At 47.3% G+C, this 17290-nt stretch overlaps 1 protein-coding gene across 1 annotated transcript; it reads left to right on the top strand.

The window, feature by feature from the left end:
* Positions 1–476: 476 nt before the first annotated feature.
* LOC104601683 (uncharacterized) lies at positions 477–1355 on the top strand. Its single transcript, XM_010265122.1, has 2 exons — positions 477–613; positions 707–1355. Exons 1-2 carry the CDS (start codon positions 477–479, stop codon positions 1353–1355), a joined length of 786 nt encoding a protein of 261 aa, XP_010263424.1.
* Positions 1356–17290: the final 15935 nt, after the last annotated feature.

The following is a 17290-nucleotide window of genomic DNA, read 5'->3' as shown; positions in this document are numbered from 1 at the left end:
CTTCTGAATCTGACAACAGCCACATGCTAGACAGCTATCAAGAGCCTCCAGACCCCTTAGTCGGAGGGGGGAAGAATCAACACAGTCTCGCAATGATGGTTAAGACTCCAAACAACATCATTGTCACCGAAGAGAGAATCCCAAGGACAAAGACGAGCGCTCGGGTCATCACAAACTCCTCTCAAGGGCCGAGGGCCAAGGGCCGACGCCACGCCTCTCCCTCACAGGTCTTAGACCTTCGAGACCTTCTGAACAACCGATGGGCCAAAAGGAATGAACGTGGCCCCGCATCCGAGTACTCTAGGGTCTAGGCTGACCCCCACCGAGTCCGCGAGGACCAGAACGAGGCACAAGCCCCCCTCGACCCCCAAATTGCGGACCTGCAAGCCCAACTTGAAGCCATCAAGGACGAACTCTACCAAGTTAGAGAGAGCCAAGCTGATGCCCTGGCCAGCCAGAGCCATCCTTCCGGAATGATGGATGCATTCACCTCAGACATCATCTCCAAGCCCTTTCTCCCACACTTCAAAGCTCTAGCATTGGAAATGTACGACGGGATGACTGACCTTGATGACCACTTAGAAAGTTTCAAGGCGTTCATGCTCCTTTACAGGTACTTCGATGCCCTAACGTGCCAAACTTTCCAGGCGGCCTTCAAGGGGGCAGCTTAGTGCTGGTTCTCCGATTTCCCTCCTCACTCCATCAGCTCATGGGAGAAGTTCGCCAGCCTCTTCCTCACCCACTTCATCAGTAGCAAACGGAGTCAAAAGAGCATCGTCTCTCTAATGCCCGTCAAGCAGAAGCGAGGAGAGAGCCTACGGTCGTACATTGACCACTTCAAGAAGGAAGAGATCGAGGTCCAAGACCTCGACCCAATGGTCTCTATGCACGCCGCCATTAACGGTCTCCTCCCCGGCTCAACCCTTAGGTGCTCAGTAGCCAAAATTGCACCGAAGTTTAAGGCCGAGTTCCTCAAGAAGGCACAGAAGTACATTACGGCCGAGGAAGCCTCGATTGGAGACCGTCAGGTGGGAGAGATTGACTGCCAGCATGGAAGTCCCGAGAAGAGAAGAAAGAACGGGGACCACTGCAGCAACAACAGCAACAACAAGAAGCCACCGACCCCGGGCCTGGCTTACAACCAATACACACCACTCAACTCCACTTGGACCCAGATCTTGATGCAGGTCGAGAAGGAAGAATACATGAAGTGGCCAAAGAAGATGAAGAGGAACCCCAAGAGGGGAAATCCAGAAAAATACTACAACTATCACCGTGACACCAGCCACGACAAGGACTGCTATGAGTTGAAAAACGAGATAGAGTCCGTCATCCGCCACAGTCATCTTAAGTAGTACATCGGAGGCGAGGCTGGGACCTCGTCCTCCTATTAGTAGCAACATCAGCATCAGCAACTCTTCGACGTCATCGACGTCATAGTCAGGGGCTCGGAATCGGCCCGCAAGGCCTATGCCAGGCAACTTAACATCTAGGGGCCAACTCCTAAGAAGCCGAAGAAGGAAGAAGCCCTCTACTTCACGGACGAGGACCTGAAGGGTGTCACAGTCCCCCACAACGACGTGCTAGTGATATCGGCTATCATAGCAAATTTCATGGTAAAGAGAATGCTAGTGGATAGTGGCTCCTCAGTAGATATCCTCTTTCATGAAGCATTTCAGAAGATGAAGTTGGTGCCAGAGCGCCTCTAGCTGGTCGACATTCCACTCATCTTCTCTGGCAATGTCATAAAGCTGGAAGGAAGAATCACCCTACCTGTGATGGTAAGGACAGAGTCTCGGAAGGTGACAAGGATAAACGAGTTCCTAGTCATGAGGATCGACTCCCCCCTACAATGCTATCATTGGGAGGCCGACCCTCCATGCACTTAAGGCGGCCATCTCCTCCAACCACCTCGCCCTTAAATTCCCCATTGAGCATGACGTCGGAGTCGTTCTGGGAGACCAACAAGTAGCCCGCCAGTGCTATGTGACAGCGCTGAAGGGCAAGAATAAAGAAGCTACCACTAGAGGGTCTCGATCTCAGGGAGGAGCCAGTGAGTTGAGGCCAGCTGGCTGAGGACCTCATCTTGGTTCCCCTAGACGAGGTCGAGCCCGAAAAGACAACCCAAGTTTCCTCATCTTGGTCCAACCTTCCCCCGGAGAGCCTATCCAAACTAGCAAGTTTCCTCAAAACTAATGTCGACATCTTTGCTTGGTCTGCCACTAACATGACCGGAATTGACCCTTTAGTCATTATTCATAGGCTAAGCATGAACCTGAGCTCTAGGCTAGTTTAGTAGAAGAAGAGGAACTTTGCACTAGAATGTTGGAAGGCCATATGAGAGGAAGTTGATAAGCTACTCGATGCGGGATTCATTTGAGAGGTACATTACCCTAATTGGTTGTCAAATGTGGTTATGGTGAAGAAAGGTAATGGGAAATGGCAGATCTGTATTGACTTCATAGACCTCAACTGAGCCTGTCCCAAAAGACAGTTTTCCATTGCCACGGATAGACCACCTCGTCAACGCCACCACTGGGTACGAGCCACTTTGCCTCATGAATGCCTTCTCCGAATATAACTAGATCAAAATGCACCCCGAGGATGAGGAGAAGACCTCTTTCATCATCAAGCACAAGACCTATTGCTATAGAGTCATGTCTTTCGGCCTCAAGAACGTCGGGGCCACTTACCAGCACCTCATAAACAAAATCTTCAAGGGCCAAATGGGAAGGAACATCAAAGCCTACATGGATGACATGGTGGTGAAGAGCCCGAAGGCCAAGAACCACACCTCAAACTTGGCCAAAACCTTCGACACCTTGTGGAGGCACAATATGAAGCTTAACCCCAGCAAGTGTACCTTCGGAGTCACGTTAAGCAAATTTCTAGGCTTCGTCATCACCCAACGAGACATAGAGGCCAACCTTGAGAAGATCCAAGCTATACTGGACATGGCGTCACCTCGGTTAATCAAGGAGACTCAAAGGCTAACCGGCCAAGTGGTCGCCATCAATCACTTCATGTCGAAGTCAATTGACCGCTGCCTACCCTTCTTCCAAGCCATCAAGAAGTTGAAAGACTTCCAGTGGACTGAAGAATGGCAGCTCACCTTCGAAGAACTGAATCAGTACCTTGCCACGCCACCCCTCCTTACTCAGCCCCTACTGGGAGACATCATGTACCTATACTTGTTGGTTGGGGATGAGGCCATCAGCTCGATACTCATAAGAGAAGACGGAGTGCAGAGGCTGGTCTATTATGTCAACAAGGTTCTCTGCGATGTCGAGATTAGATATCCTGAGGTGGAGAAGTTGGCCTTCGCCTTGGTGCTCTTAGCCAGGAAACTCAGGCCGTACATTCAAAACTACACGATCACGGTTCTAACTAACCAACTCCTCAAAGCCTTCCTCACCAAGCCTAAGACGACGGGGCGGTTAACCAAGTGGGCTATCGAGCTGTTTGAATTCGACCTCCAATACCAGCCGATGCCAGCAGTCAAAGCACAGGCCCTGGCAGACTTTTGTGATGGAGTGCACCTTTAGCTAGCACCTCGGCCAAGCCCTAGAGGAACAAAGACCTTAGCTAGCCGAGGAGCCTTTGTCGATCTAGAAGTTGTTTGTGGATGGATCATCTAACTCTAAAGGAAATGGTGCCAACCTCATCCTTCTCAACCTAGACAACACCGAAGTGGAATACGCATTGAGGTTTGATTTCTTGGCATCCAATAACGAAACCGAGTACAAATCCCTCCTCGCCGAACTGTAGCTCATGAGGGACCTCAGCTTACAACACATCGAAGCCTTCAGTGACTCCCAACTAGTGGTGAACCAAGTGAACGACAAATACAAAGCCAGAGAATAGAGCATGGCCAAGTAGCTTGCCAAAGTGCAAGAACTAGCCCACCTCTTCCAACTCTTCTCCATGTAGCAAGTACTGCAGTTTGAGAACATGAGAGCTGACACCCTCTCCAAGCTAGCAAGCACCTTGGGCTCGGTCCTCGGCTGCACAGTCCGCATGGAGAAGCTAGATTGACCCTCCATTGAAGAAGCCCAAGTTCTCATAGTGCAAGCCAAGCCATCATGGATGGACCCCATCCTCACCTTCCTCACAACAGAGCAGCTACCGGATGACAAAAACAAGGCCAAATGAGTCTGAAGGTAGGCCACACACTATGCCTTTCTTGAAGGGAAGTTGTACCGAAGATCATTGACCCTACCCTACCTCCAACGCCTCCGTCAGGAGGAGGGCGAGTACGTCCTCCGAGAGATCCACGAAGGCATCTGTGACAACCACCTCGGGGGCAGAGACTTGGCCCAAAAAGTGCTGAGGTAGGGATACTTTTGGCTGACAGTACAAAAAGATGCAGCCGAGTTGGTATGAAGATGTGACAAGTGCCAGAGACATGCCAACATCTCCCATTGGCCACCCACCACCCTATTAACACTTAGATGGGCAGAAGACAAGACTTGACAGAGCCAAAAGCCTATGGTAAAGCGAAATGAACAACGTTCTGTAGGCATACCAGACTACACCTCAGACAGCCACTGGTGAAACTCTATTCAACCTGACATATGGCACTGAGGTCGTCATTCTAGTAGAGACCAGCTAGTCGACACCCCGTATTGAAGCATACAATGAGGTTGAAAACAATGAAGAACTCATAACCAATTTGGACTTATAGAAGAAGTCTGAGAGCATGCGCAGATAAGAGTAGTAGCCCACCAACAGAGGGTAGCTCGCTACTACAAATCAAGGGTGAAAGAAAAACACTACCGAGAAGGAGACCTTGTCCTTAGAAAAGTCATGGTGCCCGAGCCCGGCATAGGCAAGCTCGGCCCCGGAACCTTTCAGCTCTAACACCTCAGCGGAAGACCCATCCCTTGGACATGGAACTCGGAGAACCTCTAAATGTATTATCAATGAATGTAACCCCTATGGGCTGAACAGTGAATGTTAGTGCAAAGTTTCTCACCTCAACTCAACTCTTAGTGTAAAAGTTGTTAAGTGGCTAAGACCTTTTGGTTGCATAGCCGACCGATGAGCTAGGCGTCCACCCAACCTCCATAATCGAGGTAGGGACAAAAAGGACCTCGGCTACAAACACAGGCCAACGTCCTCGACCCACAACAAAGTAACAATAAGGCACCTCACCAAATAGTAAAGGCACGGCGTCCTTAGCCAAGCGTGCCTAGGCAACAATGGTCGTTCGAAGGATGACCCCAAGGGCACCTCTATAATAACCAGCCAGGTCGGTCAGCATCTTCCATTCGCCTCAAAAACCTCGGTGGAATGAGGCCAGCTTGGCCCTTCTCCCCGAGCATTCCGGCGGCATAAGGCCAGCTCGATCCTTTGCCTCAAACACTTCGGTGGCATAAGGCCAGCCTAGCCCCTCACCCTGACCACTTCGGCGGCATAGTGTTACCCATAGCCTCGAAGAACTTGGCAGCCTTGGCCACCTCAGTTCCAAGGCACTTAGCACAATAAGCTAAGGACAAAACAAACCCCTTGGTGGTTCACCTTAGCCTCGCCTAATCGATCCTTGGAGGATCAAAGCCAGGAGTGCTGGCGGAAACCCTTAAACAACTCGACCTCGACCAATGCCCTATAACTTCCAAAAGTGAGCAACTAAGTAACGAGTCACTCCATCTCAACTTTTGCAACTTGTGACCTCTCAAAAGGGAGGGGGGGCAAGGACCCCTCGGCAAAAAGGGGGGGGGGGGGGTGGGAGATATACACGAAAGCACAAGACATGCAAAAGAATGTATTTCGTTAAGTTCATGTTCAACATTTACAAAAAGGGCTCGGCCTTTGATAGAGAAGTCGAACACCCTTTACAAAAAAAGCATATAGAAGCAAAAAGGCAAAAAACGCATAGAGAAGTCAAGATGCCTGTACTCCGTCCTAGGTCGGAGGAGCAACTGGGTCCTCGGTGGTAGCAACTTTAGCAGGCTCCTCAGGAGGAAGGGTCTCGGGGAGCAACTCCAAGTTGTCTACCTGGAACTCGAAGACCAACTTCAGCAATGCTTTCTTGGTGCACCGTCCTAGTACTTCAGCGTCTGCTTCCAAACTTGGATGACATCTTGGTAGTTGGCCTCAGCCTCCTTCGCCCAATCCTCGGCCTCGGCTGCCCAAGAATTTTCCATTACAGCATGCTTATGGGCCTCCAGTGTGACCCCATCAAGGCGAACCCACTCTGAGTCTAGTTTCTTCAAATGCACCTAGAGCTGGGTGATGCACGCATGCTCCTCCTTCAGGTCATCTTCTAGCGTTTAGCGGAGTTTCCTCTCATCCGTTAAGGCCCTGAGGGCATTGTCTCGGCTGCTCTCCACCGAGGCATTCCGCACTGTGAGCTGCTTGTTCTTCTCCTCAGACTAGGCCACGCGATCGAGGAGGCTGACCCGATCTCCCAAGCCAACATAGTGCCGGTAGACCTAGAACAAGCATCTTCATCAGTCAAGTAGATGAAAGCAAATGGAAAAGAAAATCAAGGGTTTGTCGAAGCCTACCTTGGCCAAGAAGTCCATCCCCTAGTCCTGAACAAGGAGGGCGTTTGTTTGCATCATCCCAAGACGATCCCCTTGGGGAATCATCCCCTTCAAAAGAGCTCGGTCAACCCCCTCGGTGTCGATGAAGTTGCCCTCACAAACGTTTCACCTACGCCCGAAGACCTGCGAGAAATGCTCCCTCTCCTCGGCTAGGCCCGAAGTTGAGGGAGGAATGAACAAAGGCCCAGTAGTGGGACCCTTAGCTTAGGGCCTCCTCGAAGCAGCAGGAGCTTCCCTCCTTTCCCCGCTCTTAGTTGGGTGGTCCTTGTGCGCCAACTTCTTTGCGGGGGACGCGCCTGGTGTCTCGGCTGGCGGCCTCTTTCTGCCAGCATCCTCGGACAGATCTCCTTCTGCCGACCTCTTCCCTCTATTGCCTCCACCGGTAGGAATCTACAGTTGAGGCATTTTCTTGGCGGGTGCAGCACCCTTCTCCCCACGGGCTGGCGCCACCTCGGCCACCCTCTTCAACGTATGCCCCGAGGGCCCCTTACTTGATGTCCTCTTCTTCGCCACTAGAGCGCTCTCCAGCAACATGCATTTGGCATCCACCAACATCTCTACAAGAAGAAACAGGTAGTCAATACCAATTAAAATGAAAGTTGGCATGTCAAGTAGCCAACACAAGGACCTCTCCTACCTAGGGAAGCAAAGTTGAGCCCCACAAAAACCAGAGGGAGCTTGACTTCTACTAGGGGCTTGGCCTGAAGCCTTCCCAACACAAGAAGACGGGTTACCGCGGTGGCTTCATCATCTTGAAGCATCGGCTTAGGCTTCTCGATAGAAAGGTAGATCTCCCCCCAGTCAGACTTGAAAGACCAACCCTTATGACAGGAGATTAAGAAGAACTTGCTCTTCCTGTTATGGATGGATGACGGGTTTTCTACAGGTCGGCCTCTTCGAGGATGGAAGTAATACATGCCATCCTTGGTAGTGTATGCCCTCGGCACAAAAAGAGCTCGGAACACCATCGACGTCAAGTCCACGTCCCGAAGCCGAGCTTCTACCAACATGGCAATGATGGTCCTAAGGGCGTTTGGGGTTAACGGGCTAAGAGTGATCCCATACCACTTTAGCAGCTCGGATCAACGAATGAAGGGGAAACCTGAGGCCGAACTCAAGGAAATTTTGGTAGACACATATCTCCCCCTCCTCCAGCGTCCACGACCAATTACCAATGTTGAGGACCCTTAACCTATAGGACCGTGGTATGTAGTACCTCCTGGCCAGGGACTTCACCTGCTCGACGTCTAAAATGCCATCATGCTTAGAGTGCGACATGCGTTGTATGTTCACATCTCAGGGGGCATAATCAGCCACAGTTCTCAGGATCAGCTCGGGAACCAGTTCCCCCTCTACCACTAGGGGGGATCCCTCGGCCTCCTTAGGCGTCATGGATCCGGCACTCTCATGGGTAGAGTCATCTCCCCTTCGATGGCACTTGGCGTCACCAGGGGCAGCCCTCTCCCTCAACACCTTGACCTTGCGATGCGGGGTCGGGATTTTGACAATCGATGGCTCTCGGTCGGAGCTGACAGGCAACGGAGTTTAGAACGAGCTTGCCCACAAAAGATCCGGGAGTTCATAGTACTTAGGGTCGGAGTTAGAGTAAGATATGGTGAGGTGTTTACCTAGGATGAGGACGAGGATGAAGACTTTTAAAAGATGAGAGCTAAGGTCGAGGGCTTTGGGAAACAAAGGTCTTGAAGGTGAAAATGCTCTGGAGCAAATGTGAAGAAGAATGGAGACTAAGGCCCTTGCTCTCGATCCAATGGTCACACTACGACCACCCCTATGGCCCTGTCTGTGTGCTGACACGCGTTCCTCGCCTCGAAAGACAAAATGGTGCCGAGCAACCCGACCGACCAACTTGCCTTGGCCCACTGGCCTGACCTTCCTTGCCGGCCCGGTGGATGTGTGACCCAGTCCGCCCAGAGCCCATCTCCTCCACGACTCCCGGAATGACAAATGCAAGCTTCACCCAGAGTAGGCTGTCCCCAGCTTGGGAGCCAGGACGCTTAAACAATGAAGTCGAGTACGAGAACCTCATTGCCAAACTTCAGCTTGGTCTAGACCTCGGAGCCCGGAGGGTCGAAGCATTCAACAACTCTTAGCTGGTAGTTAATCAGATCCATGGCCAATTTGAGACGCGGATGCCTACAATGGCGAGCTATTTATAGAAGGTGCAAGAGCTCACCCAAAGGCTCGAGCAGTTCAATATTCAATAGATTCCCCGAGTCGACGCATTATCAAAGTTGGCTAGTTCACCTAAAATTGACCTAGATGCCACAGTACAGATAGACGCTCTGCCCCAACCGAGCATCGCACCGATGGCCCTCCTTGTCCTCCCAGTACAACATGACCCATCTTGGATGGACTCCATCACACAATACCTACAAGATGGCATACTCCCAGAAGACAAGGTAGAAGCTAAGAAGCTCCAACACAGATCAACCCGGTACTGCCTTATCCAGGGAGAACTTTACTGCCGCTCACACACACTTCCATACTTGAAGTGTCTTCCCCCTTCCGAGGCCAACTACGTCCTCAGGGAAATACACGAAGGAATTTGTGGAGATCACCTTGATGCCCGAACCTTAGCTCATAAGGCACTCCAACTGGAATACTTTTGGTTGACCCTGAAGCAGGATGCAACCCAGCTCGTGTGGAAGTGCGACAGTTGTCAGCAACACTCCAACCTCCACCATCATCCCGCGGTACCCTTCAGGCTGATCACCAGCCCGTGGCCATTCGCACAGTGGGGCAAGGACATCCTCGGCCCCTTCCCCACCACGGTGGCTCAGAAAAAATATCTCTTGGTGGCGGTAGACTACTTCACCAAATGGGTGGAATTTGAAGCACTGACATGCATTACCGTGCATAATGCCAGGAACTTTTTCTGGCAATGTATTGTTTGTTGGTTCAGCATTCTGCGGGTACTTATCATAGATAATGGGACACAATTCACCGACAGGAAGTTTGAAGTCCTCTGCACTGACCTGAAGATCGACCATCGAACCACAGCCGTACATTGACCTCAAAGCAATGGGCAAGCCGAAGTGACCAACCAAACCTTGTTGCACGACCTAATGACCAGACTTGACGAAGCCAAGGGAAGGTGGGTTGAGGAGATACAAAGCATACTCTAGGCATACAGGACTACTCCGCGGACGGTTACTGGAGAGACACCCTTTAGCCTTACCTATGGGGCCGGAGCCATGGTACCTGTGGAAATTGGCTCAGTAACCCTCCAGGCCGAATTTTATGACGAGGACCTCCGCGCAATGTTAGACCTTGTGGAAGAAGCACGGGACCGAGCACATATCAGGATGGTAGCATTGTAGCAGAGGATGGCCAAATACTACAACTCCAAAGTCCGAAGGCGGGAGTTCAAAACAAGTGACCTCGTCCTTCGCAAAGTCATTGTGCCCACACCAGGAGAAGGTAGGCTCGGAGCAAACTGGGAAGGGCATACAAAATCACTAGAGTCCTCAGACCCGGCACTTACAGACTCGAAGACCACGAGGGCCGACCTATACAAAGGAGTTGGAACACTGGGAACCTTCGAATGTACTATTAGTGATTTGACATTAATGAAGAGCATTTATTTTCATCTACAACTTGGTTGCCCAACATGCATGCACACACCGCATAGCACATGCTATGCACATATTACACTTCACACGCTGCGCACATAGCACACTCTGGACATACCGCGCACACAGCACACACCACAACACGTCGCGCACGTAGAACACCTTGCATAGGCTTCACACTTAGCACACACCACAACATGCTGCTCCATAAGCGCGCACCAAGTCGGCCGCCCATAATGGCCAGAGCCCGCAACGCACAGCTCGGAAGTGCATACCTGACCAGTTAAAGTGAATCGGCTGCCAACGACCAGAATCCTAAGTGGAAAAGAATGCTCCTACTCGCCGAGTTCTAAGGGCGGTCAATGAACTCCACGCACCAAATGACTAATAGTCAAGTTAGAGCTAGCCGAGCAACGGCCATCCCCTGAAGAGCCGAAAAGCTCCCCAGACCGATAACTGAGCATCCCCGGAAGAAGAGAGTTCGGAACACGCCCAGGCCATGCAAGCCAGAGACCAATGATCTTGGCCAACTCCAAACCCCGGTCATGATAAGGCCGAGGAACAAAGCTTTTCAAAAGATGGGAAGACAAAAAGAGAAGAGCGGTACACATGCCTGGAACTAGAAAAAAAACAAATTTTCATTAATTTACTCAAGTCAGTACATAGCTTAAAGCTCGGCATTCCGAGCCACTACAAAAAGAAGTCAACAACAAAAAAACACAAGTAGAAGGAATTCTGCAGCAGCTCATTCTTCGGTAGGAGGATCTTTAGCCTCTTCCCCTTCCTCACCATCTCTACCCCCATCATGCTCATTAACAGCCAAGTTGTCCTCAACAAGCAGAGTCTCATCGTCGTACGGTCCCCAAGCCTGTGCGATGTTAGCAAGCTCAAGACTATGGCGCAACACCCTCCTCCGAAAGAGGTTGAAGCCAACCTCATAAGAGCTTGAGGAAAAATCATCCATCTTGTACCGATATTCCTCCGAGCCACTGAACTGAGCCACCGCTGCTTCGGTGGCCTTCTACTTCAGTCGTTCCCTCTCCGCCTTCAAGTTTGTGATCTGCTGCTTCAAACTATGGACGATGTTTGTCTGCTTGGCTATCTGGCCCTTCAATTCGGCTACCTCAATTTCTAGCGCGGCCGTTCGTTCATCGACCGCCCGAAGCTCGGCCAGTTGGGCCTTCAAGTGCACAAGCTCAGTGTGCTCCTGCTCGTACATACTCCACAGATGCCGAAGATCATCGATCACCGCCATTGCCGAGCAAGCGTTTGCGAACAAATAACACACATCAGCATGAACAACCCCAATCAAGAGAAAATAAAAAAGCAGGCCTAAACTTACATGAGTCGTGGCGTGGATGAGCGAACATTCCAGAGTACCGTTGGTAGTTGGACCGGCCTCCTGACTAATGGATGCCGTCATGATTCCACGGAGAAGCTGCTCGAGCACCCCCTCCGTCTTGAGTCCATCTTCCGATGGGTCCACCACTACAACATTCTTATCATCACCCATTGTCGGGTCCACTTTTGTTGCTAGGATGCCCTCCCTGGAGACCTCGGCGATGGGGCTGTCTCTTGATAGGACTGGGGCCACATACAAGCTCTACCCCGCCTCTACTGACACTACTTCATCTTGTGGATAATGTCTTCCTCACCCGCCATATGCACACCTACACCGAGGAATTATGTTAGAACAAGTGCAAGCTCGAAAAAAGATTTGACAAATAAATCAAAGCATAAAGATAGACCGGACACCCCGCACATCAACCTAGCAAGAACCAACATCTTGGAACACGTGTACGTTGTCATATCGATCTCACCAATCTTGTTCAGGGCCGACCTCTCCTCCCCGATTATCTTGTGCCACTTTGGCTATGGCTCGTTCGTCTTCGGCTTCTGTAGCATGGTCGGGAAATGAAGGCCCCCGGGACAGTGCACAAAGAAGAACCCCTCCTTCCAGTGCTTCACTGAGGATGAAGCCCCGACCAACACTTTGATATGCTTCCTGGCTGAGAAATAGTAGTAGCCCTGTTCGTGATGCTTCAGTTGGAGAAGATAACTTACCGTACCCAAGGCCAGCTCGATGCCACAGACGGAGTAGCTCGATGCACCAGCAACACTCGATACCACTCAAACACCCCAACTACCCCTTTGTGCAAAGGGAACCTCAGCCCGACTTCCAAGCCCTTCTCATACACACATATCTCACTCACCCGAGCGTCCATTGGCCCCTCACTAGCCTGTGCACACCTCATCTCAAACTCCTCGGGAATATCGTATAGGGCCCGGATTCGGGCCATATCCCTAGGAGTCAAAATGCATGGGGTGGTCCCGAATCGACGACCAGCCTGCGTGGGAACTTCCACCTCCACGCTTGAGGGACGAACCTCGGCCTCCTTGACCTCGGCAGACCTCTCTGACTCTGCCCCCTCAAACTCCCTGGCCTTAAACTCATAATTGGAGCCACTAGAACTGGAAGGAGAACTAGAAGAAGAAGACCGGGAAGACGAGGAAGACATCTTACCGAATTCGAAGCCACGGTACTAGAGCAAAAGCCGAGTAATGCCAACAACCCCTTGCCGAGCTCCCTAAGCAATCTCTCTCGCAGTGGTGAAGGAGAAATGCCCTTCCACCCCTTCTTATAACCTTCAGGAGTGCAAATCGAAGCCAGATCGATGGCAGAGATCAAGCGCCGCTCTAACAAAGCACCGGTTTGACCGAAGCAACAACCTTGACAAGCAACGGCAACAAGTATTTATTATGTCGGTCCGCCCAAAAAGCACCGGATTGACCAAATCTGCAGACCTCCTCAGTTCACCCCAGAGCATAGGTTTGACCAAGCCCTTGAATTTCCCTGACGCACCTGACGATGTGTAGGGTACACCTCGGCTTGGGACCAAAGGGGCTGCGCTACACCCGAATCGGGCACTCCTGCCTTCGACTTTGGAACTGGGGAGTGGTGTTCGGATTCCGAAATTTAAAGACTAAGTTCCTTAGTCGAAGAACAAATAACCCCTCTGTGGTGCAGCGTGACTAAGCATCAAAGAAACCCGGACTATGAAGACCAACCGAAAGCTCCTCGGTGCCCGACCGAAGTGAACGACAGTGTAATACCTCGACCGAGCACTCCTTTCCTCGACTTCGGAACTGGGGGAGTGGTGTTTGGATTCCGAAAAATATAACTTTTGAAGTTCCACAGCCGACTATCGAAGAACTCTTCAGCCACATCCTGCATTGCGTGGATTTCAAGCTCTGACAAGCGTCGTGGAATACTAAGTGGACATGACACTCAACCAAGATTTCAACTTGGAGTTCCTTAACCGAGAAATAAAGCGCCCTGCCGTGCTACACCTCGATTGAGCACTTCATTCCTCGACTTTATAACTGGGGGAGTGGTGTTCGGGTCATGGTTGAGCTGGCCTTAAATGCCATGTGGTCGCCTAGTCACCGCCCAGTCACCTCAGGCACGTCGGCACCGCCCAGCCAGCTCCGCGACGTGTAGTGACGCCGCGGCCATGACCGCGCTACGCTATTCCTGTAGCCCCATCTTATCCTCCCAACCACGCCGACTCCACGTCATACGGATAAGTACGACCAAGAATGGGAGGGGACAAGGACAACTCCCCTGGGGATTAGGACTCTACCCCAAAGACCTCGGCGGTCAACCTCATCTCGGCAACCCCGGAAGCCTAATGCGACCATGACATGGACCTTCGGCTATAAAAAGGTATCTTCCCCTCAAGGAAAGGGATTCAGACTATTAGCACCCACACTGTTATTCTGCTCGAACCAGCACCCTCATTGCTCAACCCAAGCATCCACCTCCTTCTACTGACTTGAGCGTTGGAGTATCTACCCGGGGACAACTCCTAGGGCCTCTGACTTCTTTCTTGATCACGGGTCTTTAAGCGCGGTCGTGTTCTTCCACCTCAGCCCTGCTCTGCTGTCAAGGACTATCTGACTGCGACCTCAGTTCATGCACCACCTCGGATTGAGCAGCATAAGTAACATTCCTAAAACCTCTCCTCATTTTTGTTGCCCATAACTAACTTTTTTTATACTCCTAATTAATCTCCACTTCCCACTTCTAACTACACAACTCTCTCTCTCTCTCTCTCCACTACTCGATTGGGTATGGTTCGGTTTTCATTAATCCAACCTAGTTACAACCCATTTCCTTTGAACGGTATATTATCTATCATTTATGATTAATAAATTCATTTTATTTTATTATAACTTATACTAAAATTAATTAACTATTTTCATGATTAATTAAAAACTCCCAAACAATATTACTATTTCTAATAATTAATAATTTTATTTTATTAATATTTTTAGGATTAATTAATAATGTTTTCGACAATTTACTAATAATTCACCAACATTAATTAATTATTTTCAAGATTAGTTACTAATTTTTTTGATAATTTAGTAATAATTCACCAACATTAATTAATTATTTTTAGGATTAATTAAAAAATACCAAAATTCACTTAAAATCTATTATTTATATCCATGATTTATTAAGAATTACCAAAATATATTACTGTTTTAGTAATAAATATTAGTGATATATTAATAATTCATTATTAATGAATTAGTGATATACTACCAAAATTAATTAAATACCAATAATGATTAATTATTTTACTAATACTAAAAATTTAAAGTAAATAATTGTTTTTAGGAATAATTAAATTAATTATTTTATTACTATTTTAATATTGGTTTTAATTAAAAATTCCCAATATCCAATTAAAAATATATTATTTATACATTCATTGCTAACTGAAAATTACCAAAGTTTAAGACCAAAATATCACTAACAGTAATTTCCATTGTTAATGTTAGTGACATATTACCAACTAATTAATTAATTAGCTATAATTATTAATTATTTTATTAAGATTAAAATTTTATAATTATTTAAGTGAATAATTAAATTACTTTTTTAATAATTCATAATATTAGTTTTAATAATTAATAATATTACTGAATATTTCTATTAACAACAGTAATATATTTTTATAGAATATGAATTAAAATATTTATTAATTGATAATTAAGAATTTTTAGTGATAATTATAAATTTATTTGTATTTTTTTAAATATTAGTGGTAAAATTTAAAAATAATTATTAACTATTTTCATGAGCAATTAAAAGTACCATAAAATATTACTGTTTTTAGTAATTAATATCATTGTTAATAACTCTAAATTAAAATTAGTGTTATTAATTACTAGCGGGGACCCGTGCTTTGTTAAAAGAATTTGAAGCAAAAGGAGGTAGGGGTGTAGCTTAGGTTAGGTGGTGCTAACCCAAGCCCAACCCAAGTCAACCAAATGTTTTGCACAAGTTAGGCTTGAATTTTCGAACTTTAAGTTGGGTTTAGGCAAAAAAAAAAAAAAAAACTCAAGTCTAACCTATTATCAGGCTGGGCTTGGGTTGAGGCCTCGGGTAGTTCGAGCTCAATCCAATCCATTTGCGTTCATGATAAGATTTTATGATAGATTGGGCTATATAGCTTAATACACCCAAGCCCAAGTCTAGCCCAAGATGTTAGATTAAGCTCGAGTTGGACCTAAGTTGGTAAATTTGGGCCTGGGTTAGTAAATTATCAATAATTATTATCGTTCTATTTTTGTTATATATTTTTAAATTATCAGTAATTATAGAAATTATTAGTATTTTTTCTATTACCAACCTATCCCTAACTTGAGTTTTAATCCAACATCTTGGGTTGGGCTTAGGATTGGACGTGTTGAACTTTGTGGTCCAATTTGTAGGTAGAACATATTGATAATATGTAGATATGTATATCACAAAATGTTGGACAGGTTCAAATTGATTGAATCGGGCTTGGTCTACTCGTGGCCTCAATCTGAGCTCAACCTAAATTTATGTTAAACTTGAGTTTTTTTGGCCTAAGTTCACCTTGAAGTTTGAAAACTCAAGCCCAACTTATGCAAAATCTTTGGTTGAGTTGGGTTGGGCTCGGGATAGGCCTACTCAAGCTGCATCTTAACTCCTTTTGCCTCAAGTTATTTTAACAAAGCCCATGCATCGCATGGGTCCCCATTAGTAACAATTAAATGAGTGTTAAAATTTTTAATTGAAACTTTATTTAGATAGATATCGATGAAAAGCGGGAAAGAGGATAAATAGGAATTAGAAATAATTTAGGAGATAAATAGGAATTAGAGATAATTTAGGAGATAAATAGAAATTAGAGATAGTTGAAGATAATTTAGGAGAAAGTGGATGATAGTTAGTTTCCTAATAAAAAAAGGCGAAATAAAAGGGAGATAAGCTAGGTGGCAACTCCATAGGCTTATAGAGTGAATCTTTCACCCCCTTGAGAATTGCTCCCTTTGGGTAATGGAGGACAAAGAGGCCATCTGACGTGGCATAACATTAATTTAGTGTGTATATATGAAAGTTCTGACTTATGAGGTGTTATTGTAAAAGTAATTATAGATGTCAAGTATAATCATGCCAAGACCCAATTTCAGATTTCTGATTAATAATTGGTTTAGTCGTGGGTCTATTTTTATAGAACCGATTATTTTTGAGACTGTTGCACCCTGTCCCAAACCAGATCCTATCCATTGACTGATCTAGGTTGAATCAAGTTGTGGGTGCAAGTCCAAGCTCAGTGTACCCTTCATCTGAAGATGGGCTTAAGATGGGCAGAATTTTGAGCCCATTTTGAGCGTTTAAGGCGGAGTTTTGGTAACTCCCAACGGAATTGTTGTTCTGGTCAGTTCCATTGTGTCATCATTCGTCGTCATTCATCAACAAACACTTCATGCGTTTTCCTGGCCGATATTTTCGCCATAGAACTGGTCGCCTTTTCTAAGCAAAATTGGCGTGTTGTTGAAGCAGAAGGATAAGGTAATCTTATGTAATAATTTAGGCTCCGTTTGGATAAGCTTCTCCTTTTGACAGGTGAAAAACAATATGCAAAAAAGTGTTTTGAGCGTTTCCTAAGATTTTCTTTTAAAAACACTTCTGAAACCAAAGGATTTTTTAAACCCAAATTTAATGAGCCTTAAATACACAAATCTTGAAGCTTAACCAAATGCATCCTTATTTAATAATGATATTTTCCATACTCATTTAAGAAAATGGTCAGAAGTTAATTGCTT

Source organism: Nelumbo nucifera, chromosome 8 (genome assembly GCF_055504915.1).
Source record: "Nelumbo nucifera cultivar China Antique chromosome 8, China Antique-T2T, whole genome shotgun sequence".
In the NCBI taxonomy this organism is placed as follows: Eukaryota; Viridiplantae; Streptophyta; class Magnoliopsida; order Proteales; family Nelumbonaceae; genus Nelumbo; species Nelumbo nucifera.
The sequence above is the reverse complement of the archived record's forward strand: the minus strand, read 5'-3'. Positions and strand labels throughout refer to the sequence as shown.

Bases quoted from the DNA above. Each gene is read 5' to 3' on its own strand.
- LOC104601683 (XM_010265122.1), top strand. From the start codon at position 477: ATGGATGCATTCACCTCAGACATCATCTCCAAGCCCTTTCTCCCACAC. The intron at 614-706 runs GTACTTCGATGC...TCACTCCATCAG, and splicing joins GCGTTCATGCTCCTTTACAG to CTCATGGGAGAAGTTCGCCA.